Below are 19,848 nucleotides of genomic sequence, written 5' to 3'. Positions count from 1 at the left end.
ATTTACACAATGCTTGTCCCTGATCCAGATCAGGAGCCTGCTAGATTTGTGGTTATATGGGACAATGTTAGTTTTCACCGGGCTGTTTTGGTCCAAAACTGGTTTGCCACCCATCCACAATTTGTAGTTTTGTACCTACCCTCATATTCACCTTTTCTAAATCCCATAGAGGAATTCTTCTCAGCCTGGCGCTGGAAAGTGTATGATTGCCAACCCTATGCCCGCATGCCGCTTCTCCAGGCAATGGAGGACGCATGTGGGGACATAGAGGTTGCCTCTGTCCAAGGTTGGATACGCCATGCTAGGAGATACTTCCCTCGATGTTTGGCAAGAGAAAACGTATCTTGTGATGTGGACAAAGTATTGTGGCCAGACCCAGCCCGGAGAAGAGATGAAGCGTAGCTTAGCACTGGTGATTGCCCACCCCCCTACCAATTCCTGGACTGCCCCCCGGGACCCCACACACACAATTGTGTTCTTTACTGTATTCTAAAGAATATACTTTTGGTTTACATATGTTTATGGTTTTGTTGTGTGCTACTGTATACAACAGTAATGTTTGGCCTAATAAATATTTTCTGTTTATACATTGCATTGGTGTTTACAGTGTACTTGTTACCCCTCTCAGCAGATTACTTTCACTGTAGAACATTGTATTGAAATGTAGATATAAGCCTATGAAAGACCAAAGAGCTTTAGATTTAGAACAACAGTGTTTACATGGTATATCCAAAAATGTACTATTGTGAAAGTAGTGTTTGCCATTTGATGCAAATGCTTCATTCTGACATGTGTTTATGGCTTTTTGATTGCAGTGTTAAATTTTGAAGGAGATGTGAGGCATTTTGCATTTTGTGTGTGCAGTTTTGGGAATTGTGTGTAGAGTTTTGAAAAAAGGCGACATAGTTTTGAAAACGTGTGTAAGCAGTTGGAAAAAACTGTATAATATACATTTTTCTTCCCATTTTTGATAATAAATAAAATAAAAGTTAATGCCCACAATGTATGGTGGCACAGATCATGTCCCCAGGGTTCACTAGAAGTGGATGGTGCCTTGGCTAAAACTGTGTATGCGTGTGTATGTGTGTACAGCTGTCGCACCCATGACAAAAAGCTCTTGCCTTTAGTTGCGTCAGTGAGCCATTGCAACATTGTGTGCGTGTGTGTGTGCACATGCGCATATGTCTGTGTGTAGAGAGAGCATAGTTTCTCATAATTTACAGTAGGGCAAAAAGACAGAGTTGAAACAGTGCGACAATGTGGTTATCTGTAAAGGAACAGGCTGCTGTGTATCTGTGTGTATGCTTGCATATGGTGTGTGTGTGTGTGTGTTTGTCTGTGTGTGTGTGAGTGTGTGTGTGTGTGTGTTTGTGTGTGTGTGTGTGTTTGTCTGTCTGTGTGTGTGTGTGTGTGTGTGTGTGTGTGTGTGGTGTTGTGGTTGTGGTGTTGTGGTTGTGGTGTTGTGGTTGTGGTGTTGAGGTTGTGGTGTTGTGGTTGTGGTGTTGAGGTTGTGGTGTTGAGGTTGTGGTTGTGGTGTTGTGCTGTTGTGGTTGTGGCTTTGAGGTTGTGATGTTGAGGTTGTGGTTGTGGTGTTGAGGTTGTGGTGTTGTGGTGTTGAGGTTGTGGTGTTGTGGTTGTGGTGTTGTGGTTGTGGTGTTGAGGTTGTGGTGTTGTGGTTGTGGTGTTGTGGTTTAAGTGTTGAGGTTGTGGTGTCGTGTGTCTCAGTCCCAGCTCCAAAGCAGTAGAGAGTGGAACTGTTTCAAAGAAACAGACTGCTTCTGGAAATCAAAAAGAGCTAGAGTCAGAGAGAGAGCGAGAGGGGGGGGGTTGAGGGATACATAGAGAAAAAGAGAGAAAGGGAGACAGGACCCGGAGAGACAGAGCAAGGTAGACACAGAAAAGCAAAGGAGAGAGAGTGAGAGAGAGAGAGAGAGAGAGAGAGAGAGAGAGAGAGAGAGAGAGAGAGAGAGAGAGAGAGAGAGAGAGAGAGAGAGAGAGAGAGAGAGAGAGAGAGAGAGAGAGAGAGAGAGAGAGAGAGAGAGAGAGAGAGAGAGAGAGAGATGGAAAGAGAGGCACACCCTTTTATCTGTCATATCTATTTATAGTTTGCTGTATGTGGAGGAGATAAGGAGCAGAGGCGGAGGAGAGGTGGAGGAGGGGAGAGAAGGAGGAGAGGATTAGGAGGGGGGATATAGAGGAGAGGAGAAAGAGGAGAAGAGGAGAGAAGGAGGAGAGGAGGAGAGAAGAAGGAGAGGAGAGGAGGAGGAGAGGAGGAGGAAGGAGGAATTGATAATTCCTCTACAGAACTACACAGCAGGAGAAAAAGGAGGAGCAAGATGACTGGGGAGGATGATAGGAGAAGAGAGAGGAGAAAGAGAGAAGCCGAAGAGACAGGGAGAGATAGAGGATGGTAGGAGAAGAGAGAGAGGAGAAAGAGAGAAGCTGGAGAGATAGGGAGAGATAGAGGATGATAAGAGAAGAGAGAGAGGAGAAAGAGAGAAGCCGGAGCGACAGAGAGAGATAGAGGATGATGAGAGAAGAGAGAGAGGAGAAAGAGAGAAGCCGGAGAGACAGGGAGAGATAGAGGATGGTAGGAGAAGAGAAAGAGGAGAAAGAGAGAAGCTGGAGAGATAGGGAGAGATAGAGGATGGTAGGAGAAGAGAGAGAGGAGAAAGAGAGAAGCCGGAGAGACAGGGAGAGATAGAGGGTGATGAGAGAAGAGAGTATTGTACAGTGAGTGATTGTCTGTCTGTCTGTCTCTCTCTCTCTGTCTGTCTGTCTCTACAGTTCTGCACTAAATCACTCAATCCTTCAGTGGTGTAGACAATATTCAAAATCCTGCGCAAGCACACTACGGCTGCTTCCCAAATGGCATAGAGCTCTGGTCAAAAGGAGGGCACTATATAGGGAATAGGATACCATTTGGGACGCAGCCTACGATCCGTGTCTTACAATGTACGTCAGGGCCCTAGAAATGTTTTGTTTGACTTTGCCCTGCATTTGTGGGCACGCTTGTGCACATTGCCGTGTGTGTGTGTGTGTGTGTGTGTGTGCGTGCGTGTGTCTATAAAGGAACACTTGCTGAGTCCAGGACTACACAGTTTCATTTATTTGATAGAGGCTTCATTTGGTTTGATTTAAACTCTCCTTTCCTCATCAGCCATTTCTCCCTAAAACACCGCACTCAGCTCTATACGGGCCAAAGTAGCCTGCTCAGCTGAAAGCACTCTCTCTCACACACACACAAACACACACACACACACACTCAATAACGCTGGGATGCAATCACACAGACCACACACACACATGCACACTCACTCACACACACACACATGCACACTCACTCACACACACACACACACACACACACACACACACACACACACACTCACACACACACACACACACATACACACACACACACACACACACACACACACACACACACACACACACACACACACACACACACACACACACACACACACACACACACACACACACACACACACACACACTGGGCCAGCCCTACATCAGTGTATAGGGCAGGTAGAGGAATCATTCACCCATAAAGGGTCATAGTTCCACATGAGGAATTAATAGGGGATTGAATTTAGGAAAGGTTACAAGTCAAGGTTCCTTAGAGCTCCACTACATTGCCTGCAACACACATACCTTCAACAAAAACTATACAATGAATACACCTGGTCCTGTTGGGCTCAGTTGGTAGAGCATGGTGCTTGCAACGCCAGGGTTGTGGGTTTGATTCCTGGGACCACCCATATGTAAAATGTATGCGCGTATGACTGTACGTCGCTTTGGATAAAAGCGTCTGCTAAATGGCATATTATTATTGTTATTGTTATATTTACACTTATCTGCGATGTCAACCTTAAACCTCCCAAAAATACATTACACAGACACATACATTACACAGACACACATACATTACACAGACACATACATTACACAGACACATAACATACTGTATGTTCAGTTGTTCCCCATCAGACTCATGTCTCCTACTGTGTCTACAGGCTAGTTGAAAGAAACCCAAGGGGTGTAAAGGATGGAGTCAGTCTCTCTCTCTCTCTCTCTCTCTCTCTCTCTCTCTCTCTCTCCGTCTCTCTCTCTTTCTCTCTCTCTCTACTAATAACCTAATAGACTTTCTGGCAGAATCAGAAAGGAGAGGTGTGTGTGTGTGTGTGTACAGCACAGTTGTAAGCAGTCGTGCGGTAATATGCTGATGCTGGATAATGCCTCATTCAATGTGTGTGTGTGTGTGTGTTTGTGTGTTTGTGTATTGTTTGCTTTGGAGTGGAAAGGCAAGATAAAGAGAGGGGGATGGGGGCGGAGAGATGGAAGAGGGGGAGGCGGTCGTGGAAAGGTTGTAATGACGTGAGAGAGGGAGGAGGATAGATAGAGGTAGAGATGGAGAAGGGGATGAGAGGAGGAGAGGTGCAGGTCAGGGTCAATGGATAACGGGAATTAAAGGTGGACAGGATATATTAGATAAAGAGTGTGTGTGTGTGTCTGTGTGTGTGTGATGCAGCTTCACGCCAGTGTAGTGTCTGGTTGGCAGAGCAGGGCCTGCCCAGAACCATCAGAGGACCAGTCTAATCAGGCAGAGGGGAGGAGAGGAGAAGAGAGGAGGAGAGGAGAGGAGATGAGAGGAGATGAGAGGAGAGGAGAGGAGAGGAGAGGAGAGGAGAGGAGAGGAGAGGAGAGGAGAGGAGAGGAGAGGAGAGGAGAGGAGAGGAGAGCAGAGGGGAGAGGAGGAGAGAGAGGAGGAGAGGAGGGGAGGAGAGAGGAGAGTATGGGGGGAAAGGACAGGTTAGGAAGGTCTGGACTGGTCTCTGGCAGGTCTCTGGTCTCTCACCATCCCTCTGACACCATCTCATCATCTTTGCTGACGTACTCTCTCTTTCTCTCTCTCTCTCTCTCTGTCTCTCTCTCTCTCTCTCTCTCTCTCTCTCTCTCTCTCTCTCTCTCTCTCTCTCTCTGTGTCTCTCTGTCTCTCTCTCTCTCTCTCTCTATCCCTCTCTCTCTCTATCCCTCTCTCTCTCTCATCTGTCTCTCTCTCTCTCTCTCAAACATTTGTATTTTTCTTCTATAATATTATGATTATTTATTACATATTATTATTGTATAATAAGCTACAAAATGTCAATGTTCGACCTTAACATGTGATAACTATACAACAAAACAGATGAGCATGAATTACATTTACTCTCACGGATGGATAAAAAGAACTCTCTGAAAGCCACACTCCTACTAAACTACACCTTTAGTCTTCTGATCTGACCTGCTGGGTCATATCTCAATAACCCAGCAGCAATAATCCATCATCAACCATCCAACCATGCTTTTTTTAAAGAAAGCAACCCAATTAAGTGACCCAACGCCTGCAACCCAGCAGGATTGGGTCAACCAAACAACCCAGCAGGGTTGGGTCAACAAAACAACCCAGCAGGGTTGGGTCAACCAAACAACCCAGCAGTTGGGTCAGCCAAACAACCCAGCAGTGTTGGGTCAACCAAACAACCCAGCAGTTGGGTCAGCCATACAACCCAGCAGGGTTGGGTCAACCAAACAACCCAGCACGGTTGGGTCAACCAAAGAACCCAGCAGGGTTGGGTCAACCAAACAACCCAGCAGTTGGGTCAACCAAACAACCCAGCAGAGTTGGGTCAACCAAACAACCCAGCAGTTGGGTCAACCAAACAACCCAGCAGTTGGGTCAACCAAACAACCCAGCATTTTTTAGAGTGTAAGAGAAAGGGGAAGTTGGGTAGAGAGAGGTGGATGAACTGGGGTCAGATATAGGGTGAGAAAATGGGAGGAGGGGAGACGGTGAGATGGAAGGAGAGGAGTCAGACATAGGACAACAGAGAAGGAGAGAAATGGAAAGCATCACTTTTTGGTTTCCTTAGAATGTTTGCTCAGCAATGTGTAACTGTCACAACTGAATTATTTAGTCTCCGTGCAGCCACCATTCTGTTACTAGACTCTGACGCTATGCAGTGTCATATAGCCTACTTAAGAGCTACGTAAAGCCTACATAATGCTTTATTGTCTCTCATTTTGATCACATCAGATAAGTTACTCACTGTTATCAAAGCCTGGGGAAATTATATATTTTCCTTAAATAAGTGCTTGTGTGTGTGTGTGTGTGTCTGTGTGTGTGTTTGTGTGTTTGTGTTTGTGTGTGTGTGTTTGTGTGTGTGTGTGTGTGTGTGTGTGTGTGTGTGTGTGTGTGTGTGCCAACTGTGTAAAATAAAATAATAGCATAATTTATGTTTAAACTATAACTGCTATTATACAGGATTGTCTTTCCTATAAACAGTAAAACAACAGTGAGCCAGATTAGGGACATTACCCTGTGTAGGGTGCTGTCTTTCAGGTGGGACGTTAAACTGGTGTCCTGACGCTCTGTGGTCACTAAAGATCCCATGGCACTTATCGTAAGAGAAGGGGTGTTAACCCTGGTGTCCAGGCTAAATCCCCAGTCTGGCCCTTATACCATTACGGTCACTTAATTATCCCCAGCTTCCAATTGGCTCATTTGTCCCCCCTCCTCTCCCCTGTAACTATTCACCAGGTTGTTGCTGGAAATGAGAATGTGTTCACAGTCAACTTACCTGGTAAAATAAGGGTAAAATAAAATTCTGAGTACTGGGGTGTTGTTCCTAGCCAGTGTTTAGTCTGAGTCTTCACTCCCATGCTAGTCTGTCTCTTCATGTTACATCAGATGTTACAACACACACACAGACTCAGACCGCATCACCCTCTCAACCATCCCCCGGCCATGGTGTCAATGTCAGACTGGCATCTGGTTAACACACGCACACACGGACATAAACACACAGATCCCGTTCAATTACATGGACATACACACACAGACACACACACACACACACACACACACACACACGGACGGACGGATGCAAGTATGCACGCAGACGCAATCACAAATACTGACAAGTGTGCATGTACACACACACACACACACACACACACACACACACACACACACACACACACACACTAACAGGATAATGAGTCTCCAGTTAGGAGCAGTGCTGATCTGTCCAGACCCATCCAGTCATACCAGCCCCTTCAGCCAGCATTACTCAGGCCTGGTCACACACACCAGAGTTCAGCAGGGCCAGCATTACTCAGGCCTGGTCACACACCAGAGTTCAGTAGGGCCAGCATTACTCAGGCCTGGTCACACACACCATAGTTCAGCAGGGGCCAGCATTACTCAGGCCTGGTCACACACCAGAGTTCAGTAGGGCCAGCATTACTCAGGCCTGGTCACACACCATAGTTCAGCAGGGGCCAGCATTACTCAGGCCTGGTCACACACACCAGAGTTCAGCAGGGCCAGCATTACTCAGGCCTGGTCACACACACCAGAGTTCAGCAGGGGCCAGCATTACTCCGGCCTGGTCACACACCAGAGTTCAGCAGGGGCCAGCATTACTCAGGCCTGGTCACACACACCAGAGTTCAGCAGGGGCCAGCATTACTCAGGCCTAGTCACACACCAGAGTTCAGCAGGGGCCAGCATTACTCAGGCGTGGTCACACACACCAGAATTCAGCAGGGGCCAGCATTACTCAGGCCTGGTCACACACCAGAGTTCAGTAGGGCCAGCATTACTCAGGCCTGGTCACACACACCAGAGTTCAGTAGGGCCAGCGTTACTCAGGCCTGGTCACACACCAGAGTTCAGTAGGGCCAGCATTACTCCGGCCTGGTCACACACACCATAGTTCAGCAGGGGCCAGCATTACTCCTGCCTGGTCACACACTAGAGTTCAGTAGGGCCAGCATTACTCCGGCCTGGTCACACACCAGAGTTCAGCAGGGGCCAGCATTACTCAGGCCTGGTCACACACCAGAGTGTTAAGCGATTGCTTTGCAATGTCTGTGCCGTGAAACAGTTGAGCTGGATAAATGTTTTTTTAAGGACTTCCCCTTTGACGTAACGTTGCAGTGAAGTGATATAAATTGATGTAATGATGCAGCCGACCACCAGAGGGAGGCAAAAACAAGTTTATTCGACAGAGGGCATTTACATCCTAGGAAGATCTGGATTGCTGTTTTCTGATTTATAAAACGGTGGGAAATCAATAAAATAAGGCATGTAAACATATACATAAAAAAAAAAGTAATTCTAATGCCCGATTTTGGGGTCTGTCAGCTTAAGATTATGAATGTTTGTATTATTAGATATATGTGTATATATGGTATTGCTGTTGTCCCATGTTACTGACCTTAACTCCAGCCTTACTCCATTTGAATGGATGATTTTGGCAACCATCATAGCTAACTGTATCGTCCTGGCTCTGGAACAGCATTTACCTGAGGATGACAAAACTCCTCTTTCTGAGAGACTGGTGAGTACAACTCACACACACACACACACACACACACACACACACGTACAGACGTGCACGCACACACATACACACACACCCACACTACAAAAGTGCACACACATTGCTCTTTTTTTAAATGCCATATTCTAACCCCCACCTCTCTCTCTCTCGCTCTCTCTCGCTCTCTCTCCCCCCCTCTCTCTCTCCCTCCTCACCCCTCTCTCTCCCCCTCCCTCCCTCCCTCCCTCCCTCCCTCCTCTCTCTCTCTCTCTCTCTCTCTCCCTCTCTCTCTCTCTCTCTCTCTCTCTCTCTCCCTCCCTCCCCCTCTCTCTCTCTCTCTCTCTCTCTCTCTCTCTCTCTCTCTCTCTCTCTCTCTCTCTCTCCTTCTCTCCATTAGGATGATACAGAGCCCTACTTCATAGCCATCTTCTGTTTTGAGTCAGGTATAAAGATTCTGGCTCTGGGCTTTGCCCTCCATAAGGGCTCCTACCTGAGGAATGGATGGAACGCTATGGACTTTGTAGTAGTGCTCACTGGGTAAGTACGTTATTGTTTGCATTGTATTATACTATAAATACTGTCTACATAACATACATCAGGGATCGTCAACTGGCAGCCCGCGGGTCAAATTCGGCCCGTGGACGAATTTAAAGCCACATTCGTTTGTGGACATAAAAATCTGTAAAATCACTAGGAATTCGCCTCAACATGATTTTATTTAGGACATCTATTCCCACGTACAGTACCAGTCAAAAGTTTGGACACACCTACTCATTCAATGGTTTATCTTTATTTTTAGTGAAGACATGAAATAACACAAATGGAATCATGTAGTAAACAAAAAGTGTTAAACAAAACAAAATATATTTTAGATTTTAGATTCTTCAAAGTAGCCACCCTTTGCCTTGATGACAGCTTTGCACACTCTTGGCATTCTCTCAACCAGCTTCACCTGGAATGCTTTTCTAACAGTCTTGAAGGAGTTCCCACATATGCTGAGCACTTGTTGGCTGCTTTTCTTTCACTCTGCGGTCCAACTCATCCCAAACCATCTCAATTGGGTTGAGGTCGGGTGATTGCAACACTCCATCACTCTCCTTCTTGGTCAAATAGCCCTTACACAGCCTGGAGGTGTGTTTTGGGTCATTGTCCTGTTGAAAAACAAGTGATAGTCCCACTAAGCACAAACCAGATGGGATGGCATATCGCTGCAGAATGCTGTGGTAGCCATGCTGGTTAAGTGTGCCTTGAATTCTAAATAAATCACTGACAGTGTCACCAGCAAAGCACCATCACACCTCCTCCTTCATGCTTCATGGTGGGAACCACACATGCTGAGATCATTCGTTCACCTACTCTGCATGTCACAAAGACACGGCGGTTGGAACCAAAAATCTCAAATTTGGACCCATCAGACCAAAGGACAGATTTCCACCGGTCTTATGTCCATCGTGTAACTTGGCCCAATCAAGTCTCTTCTTATTATTGGTGTGCTTTAGTAGTTGTTTCTTTGCAGCAATTCAACCATGAAGGCCTGATTCACACAGTCTCCTCTGAACAGTTGATGTTGAGATGTGTCTGTTACATGAACTCTGTGAAGCATTTATTTGGGCTGCAATCTGAGGTGAAGTTAACTCTAATGAACTTATCCTCTGCAGCAGAGGTAACTCTGGGTCTTCCTTTCCTGTGGCGGTCCTCATGAGAGCCAGTTTCATCATAGTGCTTGATGGTTTTTGCGACTGCACTTGAAGAAACTTTCAAAGTTCTTGAAATATTCCAGATTGACCTTCATGTCTTAAAGTAATGATGGATTGTTGTTTCTCTTTGCTTATTTTAGCTGTTCTTGCCATAATATGGACTTGGTCTTTTACCAAATAGGGCTATCTTCTGTATACCACCCCTACCTTGTCACAACACAACTGATTGGCTCAAACGCATTAAGAAGGAAAGAAATTCCTCAAATTAACTTTTAAAAAGGCACACCTGTTAATTGAAATGCATTCCAGGTGACTACCTAATGAAGCTGGTTGAGAGAATGCCAAGAGTGTGCAAAGCTGTCATCAAGGCAAAGGGTGGCTACTTTGAAGAATCTCAAATATAAAATATATTTTGATTTGTTTAACACTTTTTTGTTTACTACATGATTCCATATGTGTTATTTCATGGTTTTGATGTCTTCACTATTATTCTACAATGTAGAAAATAGTAAAAATAAAGAAAAACCCATGAATGAGTAGGTGTGTCCAAACTTTTGACTGGGACTGTATTTTCATTGATCGTGTACCAATGTAATCAAGGTTTGAAATGATTATGGTTTTGTCAAATTACAATATCTGTTTTGGGCTTCTTGTGTCAATTTTGCAGAGTACAAATTATTTCTAATTATGTTCTGGCCTCCTGATCATCCGCTCAAGAAAAATCGTCCCTTGGCTAAATCTAGTTGATGACCCATACATACTACATACCATAAATACATATAATGTACTCAATGCAAGTTTCTCATCACACTGGACCTTATGGACTAGTGCTCATTGTGTGTTCACATGCCAAGATGCCTGATGCTAGGGACACCTTACAGTACACACACACACACACACTTACATGTATGCAATACGTTCATGTGCTCACTGCAGACTATTGATGTAATTGCTGGGAACCCTTATATGATACTGTGTCTGATAAGGTGTGTGTAAGTGCTGTGTGTGTGTGAGGGGTGTGTGTGAGGGGTGTGTGTGAGGGATGTATGTGTGAGGGGTGTGTGTGAGGGGTGTGTGTGAGGGGTGTATGTGTGAGGGGTGTGTGTGAGGGGTGTATGTGTGAGGGGTGTGTGTGAGGGGTGTATGTGTGAGGTGTGTGTGTGAGGTGTGTGTGAGGGGTGTGTGTGAGGGGTGTATGTGAGAGGTGTGTGTGTGAGGTGTGTGTGAGGGGTGTGTGTGAGGGGTGTGTGTGAGGGGTGTGTGTGAGGGGTGCATGTGAGAGGTGTGTGTGTGAGGGGTGTGTGTGAGGGGTGTATGTGTGAGGGGTGTGTGTGAGGGGTGTATGTGAGAGGTGTGTGTGTGTGAGGTGTGTGTGAGGGGTGTATGTGTGAGGGGTGTGTGTGAGGGGTGTATGTGAGAGGTGTGTGTGTGAGGTGTGTGTGAGGGGTGTCTGTGAGGGGTGTGTGTGAGGGGTGTATGTGAGAGGTGTGTGTGTGAGGTGTGTGTGAGGGGTGTATGTGTGAGGGGTGTGTGTGAGGGGTGTATGTGAGAGGTGTGTGTGTGAGGTGTGTGTGAGGGGTGTCTGTGAGGGGTGTGTGTGAGGGGTGTGTGTGAGGGGTGTATGTGAGAGGTGTGTGTGTGAGGTGTGTGTGAGGGGTGTCTGTGAGGGGTGTGTGTGTGAGGTGTGTGTGAGGGGTGTGTGTGAGGGGTGTGTGTGAGGGGTGTGTGTGAGGGGTGTATGTGAGAGGTGTGTGTGTGAGGTGTGTGTGAGGGGTGTCTGTGAGAGGTGTGTGTGTGAGGTGTGTGTGAGGGGTGTGTGTGAGGGGTGTGTGTGAGGGGTGTGTGTGAGGGGTGTGTGTGAGGGGTGTATGTGAGAGGTGTGTGTGTGAGGGGTGTGTGTGAGGTGTGTGTGAGGGGTGTGTGTGAGGGGTGTGTGTGAGGGGTGTGTGTGAGGGGTGTGTGTGAGAGGTGTGTGTGTGAGGTGTGTGTGAGGGGTGTATGTGAGAGGTGTGTGTGTGAGGGGTGTGTATGGTGATACATGCATGCTTATGTGTCTAGATGTAGGCTAGTCCCATCTCTTGGCTCCCGTCCATGTGTGTCTGGACTGAGGAAACGCCAGGATCAATGACCCCCTGATTAGTCTACAGATCAATATCTATGCACACTGACTGACAGACAGACAGACAGACAGACAGACAGACAGACAGACAGACAGACAGACAGACAGATAGATAGATGTGTATGTGTGCGCATTTGTTCAAAAGAGAAAAAAGAAAGAGAGATGCAGGGAGGGAAAGAGAGAGAGGGAGAGTGGGGGCATAGGAGGGTGTGTTTGTTTGATGTGTGATCTAAAAATGGCTGCTGAGAGAGAGAGAGAGAGAGAGAGAGAGAGAGAGAGAGAGAGAGAGAGAGAGGCAGCAGTAAAAGGAGAGGTTAGACTAATGTGAGAAAAAGAGGGGGATGGGTGAAAGAAAAGGAAGACCTGGAAAGATACACAGCATGTAGAGAGAGGGAAAGGAGGACATTAAGATACACAGTCAGCTGGGGTAGACACACACACACACACAGCAGAGGTCTCATTTGACAAGGTGTGTGTGTGTGATCAGGGCTGCTCCCTCTCCATCGCTGTCTCCCTTTAATGAGCAAACACACACACACACACACACACACTGAGGCTAGATCAGAGTGGCGCTGCAGGGAGCAGCAAGCAGGGCACCAGTGAAATGTCACCTCACCGAGAGAGAGCGAGGGAGAGAGGAGGGAGAGGCAGGGGAGAGATAGAGAGGAGGTGTGGGGGGGGACATAGCGATAGAGTGAGGCAAGGAAAGGGGGAAGAGGGATAGTATTAAAGGCACTGACAGAGGAATGGATGGAAAAAGAGATAGAGGTAGGGGGTTAAGGGCGACAGAGTGATAGAAAGAGACAAGGAAGGGGAAAAATAGCAGGAATAGCAGGGGAGGGAAAGAGAGAGGAAAATGTGCAGTCAGACTGTCAACTGCTTTTTACACTTCCTATCTTCCCATTCTCTCTCTCCTCTCTCCCCCTCTCTTTCTCTCCTCTCTCTCTCTCTCTGCCCCCCACTCTCTCTCTCTCTCAACCCCCACTCTCTCTCTCTCTCACCCTCACTCATCATCCTCTCTCTGTGTCAGTCAGACCTCTCAATTCAATTTTGGTTTGCCCTGGAGACTGCGCATGTGAGTGTGTGTGCACTGTAAAAGTGTGGGGGATGCTGCTATTGTAAGTAGCGCTTGTATCTTCAGTGGTGAATGTGTGTATGTTTTTCAGTGTGTATGTACATCACATCACTGCTGTATGGTTTATGAGAGAGAGAGAGAGAGAGAGAGAGAGAGAGAGAGAGAGAGAGAGAGAGGGAGAGAGAGAGAGAGAGAGAGAGAGAGAGAGAGAGAGAGAGAGAGAGAGAAACCTCAAAACGCTTCTCTGTGAGTCCACAAGCAGCTCTAAGGAAGAGCAATAAGGAAGAAGTTGAGAGAGCGAGGGGAAAAGATGGAGAGAGAGCAGGGAGTATTGCAGTGGTAACGGAGGGAGGGAGTGAAACGTCATGTCACTCTGTCTCTCTATTCCCCTTGGCTCTGGAAAACAGGAGAGAGCGAATGAGAGAGAGAGAAGGAGAGAGCGAGAGAGATAGAAAGAGTGAGAGAGAGAGAAGGAGAAGGAGAGAGAGAGAGGAGAGAGAGAGAAAGAAAGAGAGAGAAGGGGAGAGAGAGAGGGAGAGAGAAGGAGAAGGAGAGAGCGAGAGGAGAGAGAGAGAGAGAGAGAGAAGGAGAGAGAGAGAAGGAGAGAGAGAGAAGGAGAGAGAGAGAGAGAGAGAGAAGGAGAGAGAGAGAGAAGGAGAGAGAATAGGGAGGAGGAATGGATGGTGGATTGCGCTGGTAAGAGGGAGCGAGTTAGAGAAGAAGGGAGAGGTAGAGAGATGAGAGCTTGATGGAGGAAGAGGGAAAAGAGGGATGCAGGGATGATGAAGGTGATATATAGGGTGAGGGATGGAGGCAGAGAGAAAGAGGAGGTCTGGGAGCAGGGAAAAGAATGGGAGGAGAAGGAGGGAAAGGGAGTGATTAAGATAGAGAGGGGGAGGAGAGAGAGGGAAATTAGATAGAAAACACGTTGAGGAGAGGGAGAGGGAATGAGAGCGAACGTGTGTGTGTGTGTGTGTGTGTGCTGCGGTAACCTGGTTTTCATTGCTGCAGATGATCAATCACCAGTACAGCCTTGAGACACAGACTCTCTCTAACACCCTTATCCTGTACTCTGACACACACACACACACACACACACACACACACACACACACGCACACAGACACACAAACACACACACACTATACGCACACATTAACACACACACACACAGACAACACACACACACACACACACACACACAGAGACAACACACACACACAGACACACACAGACACACACAGACACACACACAGATGCACAGACACACACATCATCACTATGCATGGCCTAAATACATATACTCAAAAGATGCTCAGTGCAGTAACCACAGATATATTTCCATAATCACTCCAATAAAATACTCAAGTAGATATGTACTGTATTATTTAAAAGCTTGTTTTGTTTTGTAACCTACACTATGCTATACCTGTCCAGTCTGCGTGCGCATGTGTGTGTGTGTGTGTTTGTGTGTGTTTGGTTGTGTGTGTGTGTGTGTGTGTGAGCTGCACTTTGAAGATAAAATGCCTCCTCCTCCACACTCCTGCCCGCAGCTTTGATTTCTATTTACAGACAGACCCATCTCTACACACGCACACATACACACACTCACACACACACACACACACACACACACACACACACACACACACACACATACACACACACACAGACACACACACACGCTACAACATGTGAACACAAATGTGACACACACTGACACATTGTCTATTACATACAAATAGACACACACAAGGTGTGTGTGTTGAGAGTGTGTGTGTGTGTGTGTGTGTGTGTGTGTGTGTGTGTGTGTGTGTGTTGAGAGTGTGCGTGTGTGTTCTGCTAACAGTGATTAGTGATATACTGAAGGCCTCGTGTCTCTTTGTGTGTGTCAGTCGTGACTGAGTCTGCCACTGCGCCCATGTGAGAAGTGTGTGTGTATTAGTGTGCATTAGTGTGTATTAGTGTGTAGTGACTTCATTCTTGGCACACACATGGGAGACAGAGACATGGAGAAGTAGAGAGTGAGACAGAGCAAGAGAGAAAGAGAGAGGTAGATACAGAGCGAGAAGGATAGATAAAGCGAGAGAGAGAAAGCGAGAAGGAGGAAGTGTATTCTCCTGCCTATTTAGTATTCATGCCAGTCAACATTGCATTGATTTAGAATGATATGCGTAACTGCCATTCTGATGTCACAATGTAATGTAGCTAAACGTCCTGTCCTCTGCTGCAACTGGGTCAGGCTGAACCTAATGACTACCTATATAAGGACTTCATGACACATTCATAACTCATGCATAACACATTCATAAGTAGTATGTATGCATTTAGCTAGTGTCTTTTACCGCAACGAAGTCAACATGAGAAAAGACAAAATTAAAGTTTACAGAAGGACTTCATAACACATTCATAACTCATACATAACACATACATAGGCAGTATGTAAGTCATGGAGCTGTGTAATGTAGTCGTTTACAGTAGCTAGTGTCTTCTACTGCTGCAACGTGGTCAGATGGTAACACCTAAGATGGCTATATGAGGACTTCATAACATATTCATAACCTATACATAACACATTCATAAGCAGTACGTATGCATTTAGCCAGTGTCCTGTCCTCTTCTGCAACTGGGTCAGATGGTAACATTTCATTTGAAGGGTACACACACTACATGACCAAATGTATATGGACACCTGCTCGTTGAACAGAGGGAGTTGGTCCCCCCTTTGCTGCTATAAGAGCCTCCACTCTTCTGGGAAGGCTTTCCAATAGATGTTGGAACATTGCTGCAGGGACTTGCTTCCATTCAGCCACAAGAGCGATTAGCCTGGCTCGCAGTCGGCGTTCCAATTCATCCCAAAGGTGTTCAATGAGGTTGATGAGGTCAGGGCTCTGTGCTGGCCAGTCAAGATCTTCTACACCGATCTTGATAAACAATTTCTGTATGGACCTCGTTTTGTGCACAGGGGGCATTGTCATGCTGAAACAGGAAAGGGCCTTCCCCAAACTGTTGCCACAAAGTTTAAGCACAGAATTGTCTAAAATGTTATTGTATGCTGTAGCGTTAAGATTTCCCTTCACTGGAACTAAGGGGCCTAGCCCGAATCATGAAAAACAGACCCAGACCATTATTCCTCCTCCACCAAACTTTACAGTTGTCACTATGCATTGGGGCAGGTAGCGTTCTCCTGGCATCTGTCAAACCCAGATTCGTCCGTCGGACTGCCAGATGGTGAAGCGTGATTCATCACTCCAGAGAAGGCGTTTCCACTGCTCCAGAGTCCAATTGCGGCGAGGTTTACACCACTCCAGCTGACGCTTGGCATTGCGAATGGTGATCTTAGGCTTGTGTGCGGCTGCTCGGCCATGGAAACCCATTTCATGAATCTCCCGACAAACAGTTATTGTGCTGACGTTGCTTTCAGAGGCAGTTTAGAACTTGGTAGTGAGTGTTATAACCGAGGACTACGTGCTTCAGCACTCAGCGGTGAGCTTGTGTGGCCTACCACTTCCCGGCTGAGCCGTTGTTGCTCCTAGACGTTTCCACTTCACAATAACAGCACTTACAGTTGACCGGGACAGCTCTAGCAGGGCAGGAATTTGACGAACGGACTTGTGCCACATTGGAAATCACTGACCTCTTCAGTACGGGCCATTCTACTGCCAATGTTTGTCTATGGAGATTGCATGGCTGTGTGCTCGATTTTATACACCTGTCAGCAACGGGTGTGGCTGAAATAGCCAAATCCACTAACTTGAAGGGGTGTCCACATACTTTTGTATACATAGTCGACCTGCACAAGAACTTCATAATGCATTCATAACCCATTCATAACACATGTAATGTAGTTGCTTACAGTTTCTAGGGTCATCTGCTGCAAAGTCTTGCCAGGTCATCATTGTAAATAAGAATTTGTTCTTAATTGACCTGCCTGGTAAAATAAAAGTTAAATGAGTAAATAAATAAAAGTGTGTCACAAGCTCGTGAAAAGACGGTAACACATACCTACATAAGGACTTCATAACACATTTATAACCCATACATATTCATAGAAGTAAGTACGTCATGTAGCTGTGTAATACAGCATTCTGCCCTCTGCTGCAAGTGGACCTACATAAGGACTTAATTTACCTACATAAAGACATGCATAACCCATACATAGCACATTCATAACCCATACATAGCGCATTCATAACCCATACATAACACATTCATAACCCATTTACGTAGCTAGGTGTCCTGTCCTCTGCTGCAACTGGTCAGAGCTAAGAAAAGAAAGTGTATGTTTGTCCCCTCTCATTAAAGAAATCCCCAATGTGATTTTAATGATGCTTAGCAACAGAAACATTTCAACTGATGTTAACACAGTTGGACTTCAGAGATACCAACAGGACAGGAATGGAGGTCGTCTGGAACGCTGAAATGTAGTGTATGGAAGGAGAGAGAAAGAGAGAGAGAGGAAGAGAGAGAGAGAGAATGAGAGAGAGAAGAGAGAGAGAGAGAGAGAGAGGAGAGAGAGAGAAACAAAGTGTACATTTACAGTATATGAGAGAGGAGGAGAGAGGGAGAGGAGAGGGGGATACAGAAGGATAGAGAGATGGATAGGAAGATAGGCAGAGAGGAGAGAGCAGGAGAGAGCTGGCAGAGAGAGGCAGGGAGGAAGAGAGAGAGCGACAGAGAGAGAGGGAGGAGAGAGAGAAGTGGTACCCATGTGAATATTGTCCCGCTGCCATCACTTCCATTATCATTATAAGCCTGCAGTCATTTAGAGGTCTGACTCTCTACTAAACACTAGGACACTGTACCTACCTATAGACACACACACACACACACACTCTCACATACAGGATAGAACGCACACACACACACACACACATACAGGATAGAGCATACACACACACACACTCATTGAGTAGGTGATGTCCTTGCGAAGGCCAGATCACATGCTGGCCCCCACAGAGAAACAGGTGGAGGATCAGCTAGCCAGGGAGAGGGGAGAGAGGCATGGATGGATGGAGGGATGGAATGAAGGAGGGAGTGTAGAGGATAGAGAGGGCAGGAGAGAGGAAAAGCTAAAGGATGGAGTGGGGACAAGGTGAGAGAGAGAGAGAGAGAGAGAGAGAGAGAGAGAGAGAGAGAGAGAGAGAGAGAGAGAGAGAGAGAGAGGAGAGAGAGAGAGAGAGTTGGAGATAACCAGAAGGCTTTCATCCCTCCTTTTACTGCTCTCTCCTTCATCCTCCTTGACTGGTCTGGAGTGGAGGATTGGCAGACTGGAGGAGGCGAGGAAGCAAGGGAGAGATAAAAAGAGGGGAAGGAGAGAGGGAGTGAGTGGGCAGGTGGTGGAAGGATGTAGGGATACTGTGGTGAGTGGGGGATGGACAAGGGAAGGAAAGAGGGGAGGGAGGGAGAGAGGAAGGTAGGGAGGGGGTGACTGGACTGGATGGTTAGAGGGGAAGGATGAAGAAAGGGAGGATGGATAGAGCCAGTGGCTCCATCAGCTGAGTGTTAGCACACTGCTGAGATCAGCAATAAAGAGAGAGAGAGCGAGAGAAATAGAGAGAGAGAGAAAGAGAAAGCGAGAGAAACAGAGAGAGACAGAGAGAGAGAGAGAGAGAGAGAGAGAGAGAGAGAGAGAGAGAAATAGTGTTGCTATTGAGACACATATTTCCCTCAGATTACAGAGATCACGAAGAATTTGAAAACAAACCCAATTTTGATGAACTCCCTTATCTACTGGGTGAAAAACCACAGTGTGCCATCACAGCAGCAAGATTGTGACCTGTTGTCACAAGAAAAGGGCAACCAGTGAAGAACAAACACCATTGTAAATACAACCCATATTTATGTTTATTTATTTTCCCATTTGTACTTTAACTATTTGCACATTGTTACAACACTGTATATATATACATAATATGACATTTGAAATGTCTTTATTATTTTGGAACTTCTGAGTGTAATGTTTACTGTTAATATTTATTGTTTATTTCACTTTTGTTTACTATCTACTTCACTTGCTTTGGCAATGTTAACATACGTTTCCCATGCCAATAAAGCCCTTAAATTGAAATTGAATTGAATGAGAGAGAGAGAGAGAGAGAGAGAGAGAGAGAGAGAGAGAGAGAGAGAGAGAGAGAGAGAGAGAGAGAGAGAGAGAGAGAGAGAGAGAGAGAGAGAGAGAGAAAGAAAAGAAAGAAAATGTAGAAAGGGATAGAGATGAAAGGAGAATGATTTGCTAAAGAGGGCAAGACACAGAGAGGCATGAGAAAGGGAGAGATGTTCAGAGAGGGAGAGAGTAGAAACAGGGACAGTGGAAAGGGAAGAGAAAGGGAGAGATGTTCAGAGAGGGAGAGAGGAGAAACAGGGACAGTGGAAAGGGAAGAGAAAGGGAGAGATGTTCAGAGAGGGAGAAAGGAGAAACAGGACAGTGGAAAGGAAGAGAAAGGAGAGATGTTCAGAGACGGAGAAAGAGAAACAGACAGTGGAAAGGGAAGAGAAAGGGAGAGATGTTCAGAGAGGGAGAGAGGAGAAACAGGGACAGTGGAAAGGGAAGAGAAAGGAGAGATG

General features: G+C 46.3%; 1 protein-coding gene across 1 annotated transcript in view; it reads left to right on the top strand.

Moving 5' to 3' along the window:
- Window positions 1-19,848, top strand: part of LOC311123297 (voltage-dependent P/Q-type calcium channel subunit alpha-1A-like) — a gene marked incomplete at both ends in the record, with an annotated part of 104,034 nt that overhangs the window by 34,257 nt on the left and 49,929 nt on the right. Inside the window, 2 exons of the mRNA XM_084197557.1 lie at window positions 8,297-8,408; window positions 8,788-8,927. Coding sequence (XP_084053683.1) covers window positions 8,297-8,408; window positions 8,788-8,927 — 252 coding nt within the window. The remainder of the gene's footprint in view (window positions 1-8,296; window positions 8,409-8,787; window positions 8,928-19,848) is intronic.

This window comes from Coregonus lavaretus (genome assembly GCF_964263955.1).
Source record: "Coregonus lavaretus genome assembly, contig: HAP1_SCAFFOLD_1517, whole genome shotgun sequence".
Lineage (NCBI taxonomy): Eukaryota > Metazoa > Chordata > Actinopteri > Salmoniformes > Salmonidae > Coregonus > Coregonus lavaretus.
The sequence above is the reverse complement of the archived record's forward strand: the minus strand, read 5'-3'. Positions and strand labels throughout refer to the sequence as shown.